General features: G+C 40.6%; 1 protein-coding gene across 1 annotated transcript in view; it reads right to left on the reverse strand.

Moving 5' to 3' along the window:
- Positions 1 to 1,557: 1,557 nt before the first annotated feature.
- The window catches only part of gpc5a (glypican 5a), a 995,175-nt gene continuing 979,659 nt past the window's right edge, over positions 1,558 to 17,073 (reverse strand). The window contains exon 8 of the mRNA XM_072577903.1: positions 1,558 to 11,514. Coding sequence (XP_072434004.1) covers positions 11,336 to 11,514 — 179 coding nt within the window. The 3' untranslated portion in view covers positions 1,558 to 11,335. The remainder of the gene's footprint in view (positions 11,515 to 17,073) is intronic.

The following is a 17,073-nucleotide window of genomic DNA, read 5'->3' on the forward strand; positions in this document are numbered from 1 at the left end:
GAGAAGACAAACTTCCTGACAGCCTCTTGAGATTTATCCTTTCAGAGAACCCTAACCCCACTCATTCCGTAATGTGAGCGACTTTGTCATACTGATCTCAGATAAGGGCGCACGGAATCACAGAATTGTTATGGTGCAGAAGGCGGCTGCTTGGCCATTGTGTCTGCACCAGCGTGGTAAATGAGCAACATGACCTGAGGCAAATCTTCTGCTTTTTCCCCATGCTTTTGCACGTTATTTTTTATCAAAATAATCATCCAATGTTCTGTTCAATAATTCAATTGAACCAGCCTCTACCACAGCTGGTCATCCCCCTTCATCTGAGCCACGTGCAATGTGGCCCAATGTGGAAATGATTGGGAACAGAGAGAGAATTTGAGTCAAAAAGTACTGCACGAGAAAAGCACAGCAGGTCAGGCAGCATCTGAGGAACAAGAGAGCCGATGTTTCGAGCATAATCTCTTCATCAGGAATGACTTTCCTGGTCCTCAGATGCTGCCTGACTGGCTGTGCTTTTCCAGCACTGCACTTTTGACTCTGATCTCCCTCAACTGCAGTCCTCACTTTCTCCCAGAGAGAGAATTTGATCAACTTGATTGTGAAATTTAACAAAATCCAAAGGCATCTGATGGGGTTTATCACACTATTAATATTCCATGATGTAGATTTGGATGTGTGACTTCCTTCCATCTCATTCTTCTTTCTACCTTGTATGCTTGTGTGTGTGTGAATGAAGCAGTAAAGAAATTATCCCACACTTTGAATGTGTTGCTAAAAAAGCCTATCTTTGATTTCATCTAAAAGGATTTATTTTTAAGATTGGAACTCTTATGAAAAGGTTTGAGGAACACGTCGTCAATAGGTGATATGATAAAAAAGGAAAACATTACATCAACCAATATATATCTGTTTGAGGATTAAGAGGGGAACAGCAAGCATAATTTAAATTCACTAATTTCCTTTTGTACATGGCAACAAAGTGATGTCATGTAGTAAAATTAAGGTAATAATTGAATTTTGCAAATCCCCTGAGGCTCATGAATGCCAAGCAAAAGTAATGACATATAATTCACTTCCAGCCATTGATTATTCCATATATTATCACAGCTCATCAATGGTTAAGTGACTAAAGTGCTATTTCTTACTTTTTTTTAGTGACCTTGATTAAGGAATTATTCCCAACTCCCATGTCACTAATGGAGCTGGAAAACTTACTCAAAAACATTCTGAGTCACAGGTTGCTCAATTTAATCTAAGTACAAACTGGATTTAATTTATCATACAACTTGTGCTATTAGATCTTACACCATTGTTACTGCAGTTTCACAGCTGGATAACACGTTGTTGCAGAGTCTAGTGCAGTATAATGAAGCATTAACTCTTCATAAGGGGAGAATATTAAAGAATCAAATAGATAAGAGAATATATTTTCCAGCTGGACCTTGCATCAGTTGGATTGCTGAGCAACTTTGGACTTTTTCTCACTCTATGCTCCTACTACAACTAAATTTAAGTGAATTCACAAAGAAAACCATAACGCCATTTTCAAAGCTGCAAAGTGTGTTATTTTATTCTGCATTTTAAACTTTTACATCTTTTAAAAATAGATAATATAACTTTGAAGTGCGCAATCTTCTGTACATTTCAAACAATACTTTAAAAATACAAACTATGGCATACATTTAAAAATTAAGTATGGAGAAACTGTTAATACTTTTAGTTAAACAAAGGCACACAACAACACTTAGATATCATGCATTCAAAGACAAAAGTACTGAATTAGAGTCTACTACTATGGTCTTTTTTCTCAACATTTTTCTAATTGCTATACTATTGATGATTGATCCCAAGACTTGTCACTCAGTTTGGGGGAGGGGAGGAGGTCCATTTAATGAGGTGACTCCATCTTCCTCAGAGCCAATAAAAGCCCTGCGTTGCCTCCTCTAGGGAAGGTTCACCTATTTAAATAGCACTTAGGTGCTTAACTGAGCATTATTAGGGGAGGACCAGTCTAAGGATATGGGAATAGGTCATTTAGGACCAGATGAAGAGAAATATCTTCACCCAGAGAGTGGTACATCTGTGGGATTCCCTATGCCAGAAAGTAGTTCAAGCCAAAACATTATATGTTTTCAGGAAGAATTTAGATATGGTTCTTAGGGCTAAAGAATGATCGAGAGATAAGGGGAGAAAGCTGAAGCAGGGTACTGAGTTGGATGATCAGCTATGATCATATTGAATGGTGCAGTAAGATCAAAGGAGCAAATGGCCTACTCTTGCTTTCTGTGTTTTCCCAATCATGATGGACATTGGAGAGCATAGGACAAGCCCTTCAAGAACGGTCAGCCAATCAGGGAATGTGGATGTCCATGGCAAGACCAATACGTATATTACCCATCTCTAACTGCCCTAGAGAAGGTAGGAATGAGCAGCTTCATTGAACCTCTGCCCTTTGTTACTCGCCCTTTTAAAGGACACATTGAGGAGAGGGTTGTGAAGCTGTCCAAAATCTTTTCTGATATAATGGCCTAGCCCCCAAACTTTACCCTGGGAGAGGCTATTAAACTCCAAAATCGTAATGAAGTTACCATGTCAACAATTCAGAAACAGACACTTGTAACTCATCTCTTCATGTGACATTGTGAACCCTCATAGCGTTGTGCTGCAATTCACTCTCATCATTAAAGTGAATAACAATCTCCAGACATGTATAACTGCCAAATCCAGTGTATTCCCAGTCTGTCCTCCTTGTTGCTCCCATTTTCTACAAGGACAGCACACTTCATCAGGCTATTCCACTCACTCAAATGCTTAAGTTACAATTCAGTGACAATTTCAGACAAATATTCCTTTTCACGTTCACCAGTTGATCTCAACTTTTCTGCTGTCTGGTTCATTCAGAAGAATTTTGCACAGGGTATCCAACAAGGTGTTTTCAAAGACTTTCTCAGACTCAACGAAATTACAAGGTTTCTGATTAGATTAGATTACATTACAGCGTGGAAACAGGCCCTTCGGCCCAACTAGTCCACACCGCCCCGCCAAAGCGCAACCCACCCATACCCATACTTCTACCCCTTACCTAACACTACGGGCAATTTAGCATGGCCAATTCACCTGACCTGCACATCTTGGGAGTGTGGGAGGAAACCGGAGCACCCGGAGGAAACCCACGCAGACACTGGGAGAACGTGCAAACTCCACACAGAGAGTCGCCTGAGGCGGGAATTGAACCCGGGTCTCTGGCGCTGTGAGGCAGCAGTGCTAACCACTGTGCCACCGTACCTCACAATGTATGTAATCAGACACTTAGGGACATTTTTGCAACCAACCAGAACCAATTGCACAGCTTGGTCACAGCTTTCTCTCAATATTGCATCAATTTGTAAAAAAGCAAATTTACCAATGCTATGCGAAGCATATTAAGCGATCTGTATTGATAATAGTTTCATTGGTATGATTTTACTCAGCAATCAATTACTGCACCAAATCTAACATGTAACCTTTCTACTGAGGGCTGGAAGCAAGCTTCACTTTCTGTAGATATTGGGCCAGATTTTGTGATGGGATCACCCCACTCCATTTTCACATTAGTCAGCTGCTACCAAAGGATACTTATGTAAGTTTAAGGGTTGGTTGATGTGAGGGTAGGACGCCAGATGTGTAGGCTGCCCAGGGACACGATACCAAGTGGGTAGGTAGACAGTGGCATTTAAATAGGGGTTTGGGTGCCAGGGTAGGGTGTGAGGGCAGTAGAATGCCAAGTAGGTGCAGTGCCGGGGGAATGCTGCAAGGGTGCATGTGACATAGTGGGGCAGGTAAGTGATGCAGTGTTTATGGTAGGTTGGGGTGGATGGAGAAAGGTGGGGAATGGGTACAATGGAGTGGGGTAGGGAATCTAATCTAATCTAATCTAATCTAGTAATTGAGAAAGGAGTGGCTGGGTCTCCATGGAGTGGAAGTGAATTGGGTCCACAGCAGGGAAATGGACAGCACTGATCTGAATCAGGAGAAGGTGGGGTGGGGCGGGGGAGAGGGGGAGGTGATGTATAGATCAAGAACAGGATAAGTGAAGGGCTGTGTCGAGAACTAAGAAAGGAAACGGGTCAGGAGCAAGAAAAGGTGGCAAGGGAAAAGTGGCAGAAGAAGAAGGTGTAGTCCAGAGCAGGTCAGGGTGTTGGGTTCCCAAGGAAGAGAAGATGCTTTTCAGGGATCTGAAGGGATGTAGAGTTTGTTCTGATATAACGCACATCTCAATGTGAATTGGCTCTAACACGATTGACGAATTGTGGACCATGTTTGGATAATGTGAACATTCTATTGAATGGATAAGGAGATCTTCTGCAGCATGATTTCCTGTAGAATGTGGTTGCAGAGGAATGCAACTGTCACATTATAGCAGAACGACCTATAAGCAGTTTGGGACAGCTGTATTTGGGGGTGTGTGAATGTGTTGAATATTTACTCTGGACTTCAGACATTATATAAAATACTCTCCTAAGTAACTGTTTCATCAATTTCATCAGAACCCTCTGAATTGTCCAGTTTAATGAGAGACTTTCAGAGAGTTCCAAGCATATGGGAATCAGTTTTTCGAAAAACTCAAAAACATTAGTTAGCCAGGATCTCCCTGTAACAAATTTATGTTGACTCTTCCTGATTAATCCCTATCTTTTCAATTATTCATTAATTCTGTCCTTCAGACCATTTTCCAATAATTTCCCTTACATTAATTGAGGACTAACTGGCTGTAATTAGCTGGATTATCCCTACTGCCCTTCTAGATCAAAGGAATCACATTAGCTATCCTTCTGTCACCTGACACTTCACCTGTGGCCAGTGAAGTGTTAATTATTTCCCTCAGGGACTCAGCAATCTCCTCCTTTACCTTCCATAACAGCCTGGGATACATCTTCAATTTCCAGGGCAATTAATTTAATCTGCTAAAATGGGGATTCTGCAGGGACCCCTTACGTAACCATTTAAATTGGAATAGCAACTGTCTGGACAGCTGAAAATCCCTGCCGTTGTTCCTTATCCAATGCGACTTAAGACTTGTTGCATTTAACTACTATAAACTCATTCAATGTCAAATGAGTGACAACATCATTACCATCGTTGTTCTAACAAAATGAACTGGAAAACAGACTGGAGGAACTACTCGCGGGTTAATTTACATTTGGAAAGTGGAAACCTTTTGAAGGTAGCACAGTGACAGCACCAGCGTGTTCCTCAAAGAGTAAAGGGCAAGGATAGTAAATCCAGGGAAGGCTGGATGTCAAAGGATACCGAGAATCTGATCAAGAAAAAGAAGGATGTATTTGTCTGGTATAGTGCATCAGTGTTCTTCAAAAGTATAGAAATTGTAGGAGATTGCTTAAAAAGGAAATTAAGATGACCAAGAAGGACTACAAAATATCTTTGGTAGATGGAATCAAGGAAAATCCCATGGCTTTTTAGGTATATTAAGCATAAGAGGATTACTAGGGAAAGAATGGGACGTATTAAAGATCAATGGGGCAACTTGTGAGTGAATCCTTCTCATCTCATTCAGAAAAAGATATTGTGGTTGGAGATTTCAGTTGGGATGGTAGGGTTCTAGAACACATTAAGCTTAATAATATGGAGGTATTAGATATTTTTGTAGGCATGAAAGTACATAATTCCACAAGACCCAATAAGATGTATCCCAGGCTGCTATGGAAGGCAAGGGAGGAGATTGCTGGGTCCCGGGGGGATATATTTAACACTCCACTGGCCACAGGTGAAGTGTCAGATGACAGAAGGATAACTAATGTGATTCCTTTGATCTAGAAGGGCAGCAGGAATAATCCAGCTAATAGCCAACCAGTTCGTCTTACGTTAATGTAAGGGAAATTAATGTAAGGAAAATGTTCTGAAGGACAGAGTTAACCAATAATTGTAAAGATAGGGATTAATCAGGGATAGTCAACATAAATTTGTTACAGGGAGATCCTGGCTGGCTAATTTAATTGAGATTTTTGAAAAAGTGACAAAATATATAAATTAGGATAGTGCAGTTGATGTGATTTACATGGACTTCAGTAAGGCTTTTGGCAAGGTCCCACATAGAAAGCTGGTCAGACACCATGGGATCCAAGGTAAGTTGGCAAACTAGATCTAAAACTGTCTTATAAATAGGAAGTAAAGAGTGATGATAGTGTTTTTTTTGTAACTGGACCAGCTATGCACTATAGGGTTCAGTGCAGAGACATTATCAACTTGGACGTGAATGTAGAATTCATAATTTTGCAGTTGATATGAAAATTGGTGGCGGTATTGTGAGTGAAGAAGGTGGTTTTAGCCTACAGTCTGACATTGATCAGCTGGTAAATTGGGCAAGACAACAGCAAATGGAACTTAATCCTTATAAGTGCAAGGTAACGCATTTTAGGTGACCTAAAAAGAGAATAATGTATGCAATGCACGGTATGTCCTTAGGGACTTATGAGAAATCAAGGGACCTTGGTGTACAAATACACAGATCCCTGAACGTGTCAGCACAGGGAGACAGGGTGGTGAAGGCGGCATATGGGATGCTTGCCTTCATCAAACAGTACTCTGAACAGAGAATATAGATATAAGAAAGTCTTATTACAACTTAATAAAACATTAGTTAGGCCACAGATGCAATTTTGTTTGCAGTTCTGGTCACTGCACTATTGGAAAGACATGACTGCATTGGAAAAGGTGCAGAGGAGCTTCATCAAGATGTTGCTGGTGATGAAAAGTCTCAGTTATGAGGAGAGACTGGATAGACTGGATTTGTTTCCTTGGAGCAGAGGAGGCTGAGAGGGAGTCTGATTGAGGCATTTAAAATTATGAGAGGCAGAGACACAGTAGATTGTGAGACACTCTTCCTCATTGTCTAAGACCAGAGAGAATAAGGTTAAGGTGAGGAGTAACTGGTTTAGAGGAGATCTGTGGAAAAATTGCTTCATCCAAAGGACGGTAGATAAACTGAAAGGGTTGCCTGAGAGGGTGGTCGAGGTAAGTACACTCGCAACAGCTGATGCCTAATTAAAATGCCAGGGCATAGGAATCGATGAACCAAATGCAGGTAAATGCGAATAGTGTAGTATAGTGTTTGTTGATCAGCATAGATATGGTGGGCTGAAAGACCTGTTTATACTTGTAAGACACTCCAAAAAATAATCTTTCCTTACCACAGCTGTCAGGTTGATTATTCTCACATAAGAACATTTCACTTGAATGAGAACTGTGCCATTTCATATTTAACATTTGATCATTGTAGAATGGAATATTTGAGTTCAAATGCAAGCTCAGTTTTCAAAAAATGGATCCTTCACTCTTCAAAGTCAATATTTTCATATTTATATAGTAGCTGATGGTTTTAGCAAACAGAAATAGTTTAGAACAGTTATCTTTCAAAATTTTTACATTTTCTGTATAATGGTAATTCAAAATAAAATAAGTACATGCAAACCAACACCCCGTGCATGCTTGCAAAGAAAAGGAATCAATGGGTAAACAGCAATATGGACCCATCTATCAAACACTACATTACTTGGTCACAAAGCTTTTTTTCTTGTTTTGTAAAGATATTATTTAATCAAATACCATACGTTTGTTTAAGAGTTTTCTGTACCCATTGCAAACAAATAATTTGTTGTAATGAAATAACTATTATTTTATTAAAATCAATATACCAATCTAACTGTAAAATTCCAACATTTTAAAACCATTGTTTCAAACATTATTGTTTGTAATGAAAGCTATTCTGGCGGGAACGGAGAAGTTTGGATAGCTTCTTGGTCAATCACACTTAGCGATATTAAGTGACTGAATTGATTTTACACATACTTAAACTTGCCTCCACTCACTATACTTTTAAAGGGAAATCACCATGCTCTATCAGGAGACGTTGACATAGTGTTGCGTTTGTGTAGCTCAAAGAGACTCTTTGGAACCAATTCTGCTCATGGTTATAATTGCAACATTTAAGAGGCATTTGGATGGGTATATGAATAGGAAGGGTTTGGAGGGATATGGGCCAGGTGCTGGCAGGTGGGACTAGATTGGGTTGGGATATCTGGTCGGCATGGACGGGTTGGACTGAAGGGTCTGTTTGCATGCTGTACATCTCTATGATTCTATGTTTGCTGCAAAATAGACTGCTCTGGGTGCAGCTTTATGTCTCACACTGTCTCTAACATATTGGAGTCAAGAGGCACTTTGAAAACTATCTGATCAATTGTACACCTGTATGCACAATGTCAATGAATTACATCAAATGTTTTATTTGATTATATTCTGCTTTAAAACTCCATAAACCTTAATCTATTTATTTCATGGTGCAGATAATTATAGTATTTTTTCTCCTGAAGCCCTATAATGAGTAAATTTAAAATATAAGAAGAAAGAAAAACAAAAAGAAGATAATTTGAGAATAGCTTAATTGACAAATAGAATTATTTTTGCACCAGTCTGACTTATACTATTGCAGGAATGTTCAGGAAGTGTACTTTGTGGAAATACTTCACTTTTATTACGTATGATCTGAAACATGCATATACATTGTGTTCTGAATTGCATGAAGGAATACCAGCTGTTGAAGAGTTAACTTGATTCTTAAATTCATTTTAGTCTTTTTGCTGTTTTCAAATCTGTTTAACTAGTTGAATTAGATGATTAAGTTTTGGAAGGCTCCAGTTATTTGATTTTTCTTTTTGAGCAACTTTGCATCCTGTTGCATCTTTACTAAAATAATTTGCCACATTTCTGTAGAAAAAATATTGGAGCACGTATGGTAGTATGAAAAGATAAACTGGCATTGGAGGCAGTCCAGAGAAGGTTCACTAGGCTGATACCAGCAGCCGTCTAACGAAGAAAGATTGAATAGGTTGGACCTGTACCCATTGGACTATAGAAGAATGGGAGGTGATTTTACAGAAACATGGAATATTATTTGGAGACTTAATAAAGTACACGATGGGCTGACTGTCCTCTTTCTGTGCTAAAACCTTCCTATAATTCTGAGCAAAACTTGAAGGGAGAATACAGAGGAAGGCGGCTCTCAAGCTATTGGAAAACTGAGCTGCAATGCCACTTGCAGGCAATGATCATGGGTACAGAATGCAGCATCTTGTAGGAAGGAGATATTTGCAGCTTTGCCACGGGGAATAAGCCAGGCACTGCAGGTCCTTGCAAGGCAGGTCCAGATTGGTCCAATGCCACATGCATGTCAGTAGCATGGGAGCATCCAGGCAACGTGATGTAAAATTGGGTTTGATCAGTAATATTAACCACCTGTGTTTCTAAGGAGCAAACATCAAGAATGTCAGAATGATGATTGAATAGCCCTAATCGTCACCACCCTGACTCCTAAAAAGGAGGGGAAGGCACTAGAACTGACAGTGTACAAGAGCAACCATTCTAATGAGGTATGTGAGACAGTTGTACCATCTGAGGAAGGAGAATTTGGAAAGGCCATCGAGGAAGCAGTATGAATTATGCCTGCAGTTTCCAAATAATAACAATCTGCTTGAGCTGCAATTAGCTCTATGGACTCCTGCCCAGAGGGTCTAGGGGTCTGGTCATTCACAGGATCAGGGAGCTGCAAATTCTATGGCAACACCTGTTCATTTATGAAGAGTAATGAGGAAGCCTCAGTGTCACATCTGTGTTCCCATCCCTCTACCAGCTTAGATGCTACCTGATACCAGGGAGTGAGTGTGCCCCAAGCAGGATTTGGGTCCAACTAGCTGACTACAGACAGACAATCAGAGAAGATGGAAGGCCAAGTCCATGATGAGAGAAAGTGAGGACTGCCAAGTGAGGCCAAGTCCATGCAGAGACCAAGGTTGAGATGTATGATATCTGACAAAGATTCCAGAGGAAATCCTTGGTGAGACAGTGAAGGAAACCATCTAATGCATGACTGCTGTAATTTCTCACTGGTCTGTGCAGTGGCCTCCATCATCGAGAGACTGGTGACTCTTGTAGAGAGTCGCATCCAGCAGACCAATTAGCAGATACTGGAAAAGTGCAGACAGCTGCATGCCATTGCTTCATCCATGAAATAATGGCATCCTGGTAAGGCGAGAGGGCAACAAGACATGGTATCCATCAGCTCCTCATCCACCTCAGCTTAGCAATGGTAGAACGGTGCCTTGTGACGGATGAATGGCTGCCTTCTATATCTGGGGATTCCTCTCAGGCTGTGGAGAGTGACTCCTCAACCCCTGTGTTGGTAACACCAGCACCTCAACTGTCTGCAGCAACAGGGAAGCTGATACATATTCCCACGTCCTCCAAGGATTAGTATATAACATTACGACTACAAGTCTGTAACATTGGCCTACTCCAAGCTATCAATGAAATGAAAAGGTCTTGGTGAATGTCTGCTGAGGGATCACTGCCCTACTGCTGCCCTTTAAATTATAACAAGGTTCTGATATTCATCTGACTCTCCCCACACTGCACCAACCATACCACCCCTGCGCAAATCAAATTATGTTGATGGGGCTTGTAATATTGTAGTCAGTGGCATTCTCAAACATCTTAAACAGCTTCTAATGGCTGGTTTCAAAATTGCAGGTGGAATTCCCATTTGACTTGCCTCCATTCACACTTGGTGAAATTTCATCCTAGCATCACAGGCTGATACCAGCATTAGATGAGATAAAACACAAGGTAAATGCAGAAAGGATTTTTCCCAATGATCAGGGAGGCCAGAACCAAGGATCACAGCTGAAGGATATGGGGTAGGCCATTTAAGACTGAGACGAGCCGAAATTTCTTCACCAGAATTTGGTGAGCCTATAGAATTCGCTGCCACAGGAAGAGCAGTTGAGGCCAAAACATTGGATTGCTTCAACAAGCAGTCAGCAGCTTTTAGGGCTAAAGGGATTAAGTGGAATGGGGATAAAGTTGAAACAGGATACTGAGTTGGATGATCAGACATTATCATATTGAATGGCAGACCAGGCTCGAAGGGCAAAATAGGTTACCTCCCATTTTTGATGTTTTCATCACTCTCCTAACCTCAACAGCTAAAACTCCAACTTGGTGTTTCTACTTTTCAAAACAGAAAATTGACCCAAATTAACTACACACTGCAGCAATAAGAATGGAAAAACGTATGTAGGAAGCGGACTGTGGTGGAAGGCTGTTACAAAAATAAATGGAACTAACATATCTCAATTTTGCAGCACATTTTCAATAAAGTAAAACAATTGAAACAAACAATATTGCAAAAGCTAAAGCACATCATTGCCATTATTCTCTGCATTGCTGCTGTTTTCCATTATTTAACTAAAAGGTGTAATTCAAAAAATAGAAAGATGTGAATTTACCAAAAAAGAATTAAAGCCACCAAATTGATCAGAGTAACCATAACATTTCCACTTGAGTGCTGGGCTCCTGCACCAGGTTTATTTGAATAAGCATCATCTTCTGTTTGTGAGGTTGCATCAACGTCATCGATAATGGAATTTTGCCAATTGTTCTCATCGTGGACCCCTGCTGAAGCTAGTCAGAAACAGAAGTTGAAATATTACTTCATCAGTTAAGACATCACAAAAATGTGAAATTTTTCAAACATATAGAGTTCAGGCCCATTGCATCTTGTCTTTCATTCTGACAGTCCTAGCTAGTGTGCGAACTCCAGGCAATGTCAAGAACTAAGAGAATGTTATCTAAGTTATAGAGAATTTTCAAGCTAGTACGAGGTCATGTTCAGACTCTGTGATGTACAGGAATAAAAGGGTAAAATAAAATGTCATGACTACAGTGTTAATTGTCTTCCATATTTTTTTCATCCCTTTTCAAAAGAATCAGTTGTGTAATTATCCATTATACCGAATAACTCCAAATTCAACACTGATTAAATGACACTAATATTGACATACCAATTAAATCAGGCCAACCAAAGAAAAGGCTTCATATTCGTCAATACAAGTATAATTAAATGAGTCAGCTTCACTGATGACAAGAGAATGGCTACACATGAACAAGTCTAACGACATACATCCAATACCTATTTCCTTCAACAGAAGGTAGAGATTAGAGATTAGAGTCATGGAGATGTACAGCACGGAAACAGAACCTTCAATCCAGCTTCTCCATGCCGACTAGATATTCTAAATTACTCTTGTCTCATTTGCCAGTGTTTGGCCCATATCCCTCTCAACCCTTTCCATTCATGTACCCTAATGCTGAAAATACAGAGGCATGGGATTGAGGGGTATTTCGCAGCTTGGATCAGAATTTGGCTGGCTGAAAGAAGACAGAGGGTGGTGGTTGATGGGGAATGTTCATCCTGGAACTCAGTTACTGGTCGTGTACTGCAAGGATCTGTTTTGGGGCCACTGCTGTTTGTCATTTTTAGACATGACCTAGATGAGGACGTAGAAGGATGGGTTAGTAAATTTGCAGATGACACTAAGGTTTGTGGAGCTGTGCATAGTGCAAAAGGGTGTTGCTGGTTACAGAGGGACATAGATAAGCTGCAGAGCTGGGCTGAGAGGTGGCAAATGGAGTTTAATATAGAAAAGTGGGAGATGATTCACTTTGGAAGGAGCAACATGAATACAGAGTACTGGGCTAATGGTAAGATTCTTGGCAGTGTAGATGAGCAGACAGATCTTGTTGTTCATGTGCAGAGATCCCTGATTGTTGCCATCCAGGTTAATAGGGTTATTAAGATGGCATATGGCATCTTAGTTTTTATTGGTAGAGGGATTGAGTTTCGGAGCCATGAGGTCATGTTGCAACTGTACAAAACTCTGCTGCGGCTGCACTTGGAGTATTGCATGCAGTTCTGGTCACCACATTGTAGAAAGGATGTGGAAGCTTTGGAAAGGGTTCAGAGGAAATTTACTAGGATTTACTACTGGTATAGAGGGAAGATCTTATGAGGAAAGGCTGAGGGACCTGAGGCTGTTTTTGTTAGAGAGAAGAAGATTGAGAGTTGACTTAATTGAGACATATAAGATAATCAGAGGGTTAGATAGGATGGACAGTGAGAGCCTTTTTCCTCGGATAGTGATGGCTAGCATAAGTGGACATAACTTTAAATTGAGGGTTGATAGATATAGGACAGATATCAGAGGTAGTTTCTTTACTCAAAGTAGTAGGGGTATGGAACACCTGTCTGCAACAGTAGTAGACTCACCAACTTTAAGGGCATTTAAATAGTCATTGGATAAGTATATGGATGAAAATGGAATAGTGTAGGTTAGATGGGATTCAGATTGGTTTCACAGGTCGGTGCAACACGTACGCTGTAATGTTCTATGTTCTATATCTATCCATACGCTTTTCAAAGGTTATAAATGTGCCAGCCTTCGCCACTTCCTCTGGCAGCTCATTCTATACACACACCATCCTCTGCATGAAAAAGTTGCCCCTTAGGTCTCTTTGTTGCAAGGAAATTTAAAATAAAGCTACAATACTAAAAGAACATCTAGATCATAGACCCTAATGTTAATTTCCCTCAAAATATCATTACTGTAATTCACATAACGTTTGCATGGATCCAAGTCCTCAAAATATCCTTAATGAGTAATATACCAACACATATGACATGCACCTAAATTCATTGTAGTTCCAATAAATGTTGTTAAAAAAATGTAATTCTAGTTATGTTCAGTCCACCTGTTATATTACACCTCAAGGACTTGAACCCAGATCTTCTGACACAGAGGATAGGACATTACAATGGTGCCATGTTATAACTTGCAAGCTTGAGAAAATGCAGAAATATCAAAAAAACACCCATGTAAAAACATCTGCAAGAACGATCTTGGTTGTTGTAGTGTCAAATGCAAGTCACCACCTGGTATTAAAAATTGCAACAATCGAATGTTTGCCATTTTGCTCGTGCTGATCAATCTTCCCATGTCTCACAGGAAGAAAGAATATCTACAGTGCAGCAAGAAGCTATTCAGCCTATCAAGTCTGCATAGACTTTCCAAACAACATCCCAGCTAGACATAGTCCTGTATCTTATGACTGTAACCTTGCATTTTTATCATGGCTAATTCACCTGACCTGCACATCTTTGGACTGTGGGAGAATAACCAGGGTACAAAGTGAAAACCAACACAGATGCAGGCAGAATGTGTAAACTCTTTTTTTTAGATTACTTACAGTGTGGAAACAGACCCTTCGGCCCAACAAGTCCACACTGATCTGCCGACGTGCACCCACCCAGACCCCTACATTTACCCGTGCACCTAACACTACGGGCAGTTTAGCACGGCCAATTCACCTAACCTTTGGACTGTGGGAGGAAAATGGAGCACCCGGAGAAAACCCACGCAGCCATGGGGAGAATGTGCAAACTCCATACAGTCAGTCACCTGAGGCGGGAATTGAACCCAAGTCTCTGGTGCTGTGAGGCAGCAGTGCTAACCACTGTGCTACCGTGCCACCCACATAAACCATCACCCAAGGCTGGAATCTAACTCATGTTCCTTGCTCTGTGAGGCTGTACTGCTAACCACTATAATTATAAGTGCCATCCTATAATTATCCAATCTCTGTATTTGGGCACTGGTACAATCAAGAGAACCTAAATGAGAATCAGAATAGTATTTTGGACAATTGGAGGGAAATTGTCGCATCTCTTCTTATTTTTTATATATTGCTGCAGTGAATGAAACAATGGGAGAGAAAGCCTCCTTTCAGGAACAGAATGGTCAATGGGTTTGGAATGTTTGACAGAAGGTAGAGGCCTGAGGCTTCAGTGAAATCATAACTTAGACTCATCAGGAAACTCCTAACTATCAACATTCTGGGAGTTAACATTGACCTGGGACTAACACTGAAACTCAATGAGACCAGCTACAGTAACTACAAAAGCAAGTTAGAAGTTCAGAATACCATGATGAGTAACTCACCTCCCAACTTCTCAAAGAGTATTTGACATTTACAAGATACTAATAAGGGAGTATGGTGGAATTTTCCCCACTTTCTTAGATGAATACAGCTCCAACATTCAAGAAGTTAGACACCATCCAAGACAAAGCAGTCCACTCAACTACCAAATCAATGGCAGCAGTATGCGCAACTAACAACCTACAATGTCAGCAAAACTAAAGAGGTGATCAGTGATTTCAGGAAGAAAGGAGGAGGACACATTCTTATCTATATCAATGGAGTGGAGGTGGTGAGGGGTGTGAGCATTATGTTCTAGGACTGACAATAACCAATTTGTCTTAGTCCTCCCACAAAGATGGACAGACAAGAAGGCACAATGATGACAGTTCTTTCTCAGGAGGTGAAGAAAATTCGGCATGTCCATAACGACCCTCATCAACTTTTACAGAAGCACTGCAGAAAGCATTGCATTTGGGTGCATCACAGATTGAAAACAGCAACTGTTCTGCACAGGACGATAAAAAACTACAGGAAGTTGTGAATCATGCAAGCTGACCTCCCTTCCATGGACTCCATCTACACTCTCTTTGTTGCAGGAAGGCAACCCATATCATTAAAGACCCCTCCCGCTCCGGTTAAACTCTCTTCCAAACTTTTCCATCAGGCAAAAGGCACAAAAGATTAAACACATGCAACAACAGGTTCAAGAACAGCTTCTTTCCTGCTGTTACTAGATTGATGAATGGACCTCTCTGATTTTAATTCTAATGTTGATCTTGCTTTTGTGTACCTCCTGCAGAGTCGTAACCTTGTATGCCTAGCTCTGTTTAAACATCCTATGGATTATGTGTCCCTGTGCATTATGATCTGCCTATACTGCACATAAAACTAAACTTTTCACTGTATTTTGATACGTGACAACTATAAATCAATTCAAATCAGACGCAGTGTAGAAATCCAGCAAAGGTCAGTACTCGGTACCTTCCAAATATGTGATCACTTCTATCTAGAAGGACAAGGGCAACAGATACGTGGGAAAACCACCACCTGCAAGTTCACCTCCAAGCCACTCACCACCCTTACTTGGAAAGATATCACCAGTTCTTCAATATTATTGGATCAAAATTCTGGAACTCCCTCCCTCACTATATTGTGGATATATATCTTGTACATGGACTGCAGCAATTTAAGAAGGCAGCTCACTTCCACTGTTTCAAGGGCAATTAGGGATGGGAAGTAACTACTGACCCAACTGTTATCATGCCCCACAAGGGAATTTAAAAAAAAATCCTGCTGACTGACCAAAGTCAAATATCCTGGAGTAGACTGTCAGACCCCAAAAACAGTAATTTGCTACCTTAACCTTGACTAGTAAGAAACTTAGCGTTTAGCCTCAATTCTTGCAAGCTTAGGATTTCTGAGAAAGGGGTGGTTGAGCATGCTTTAGACCCTCAGTAGTACATGCACGTAGCTTCATGCCCATTTTAGGCAGCTGTGGGAGGTGCCTGAGTACAACAATTTGGTATTCTATGTGTTTCAGCTTCCTTTGGGCATGAAAACAGCAGCTGGAAATTGGTGCTTTTCAACACTGTAGTGTACCTGAAAAATAGGTGAAACAGGATTCAAATTCTTTTCCTGTCTAACAATCATGTATCTGAAGCAAACACTACAATATCTGGACATCTGAAAAAAAAAACAAATGCTCACTTTAGAATGGGTAATGTAAGTTATTACATTCTGTGGTAGATTAAAAATTTAGAAAGCTGAATTCAATTACATTAAACTGTGATTCTATTTACGTCATAGCTTCTGTGCTGTGCCCATCCAGTATTATGAATCTATTCATGACATCACAACTGACACAATGTTGCAGTCCACCTGCTGTGAGTTGACCCACAATGCCATTTGAGAGGAATTCCAGGATTTTGGCTCAATGAAAGTGAAGGAACAGCTACATATTTCCAAGTCAGGACGCGGAGTGGCTTAGAAGGGAACATGAAGGCGGTGGTGTTCCCATTCATCTGCTGCCCGTATCCTTCTGGATAGAAGTGGTCTTGTATTTGGAAGGTGCTGTCTGAGACTCTTTGGTGCATTTCTGTAGTGCATTTTGTCCACATAGCTGCTACTCCGTATCAGTGGTGAGGATAGTGGATGTTTGTGGATGTAGTGCTAATTAAGTGGGCTGCTTTGTCCTGGATGTTGTCA

This window comes from Chiloscyllium punctatum, chromosome 9, assembly GCF_047496795.1.
Source record: "Chiloscyllium punctatum isolate Juve2018m chromosome 9, sChiPun1.3, whole genome shotgun sequence".
Taxonomy (NCBI): Eukaryota; Metazoa; Chordata; class Chondrichthyes; order Orectolobiformes; family Hemiscylliidae; genus Chiloscyllium; species Chiloscyllium punctatum.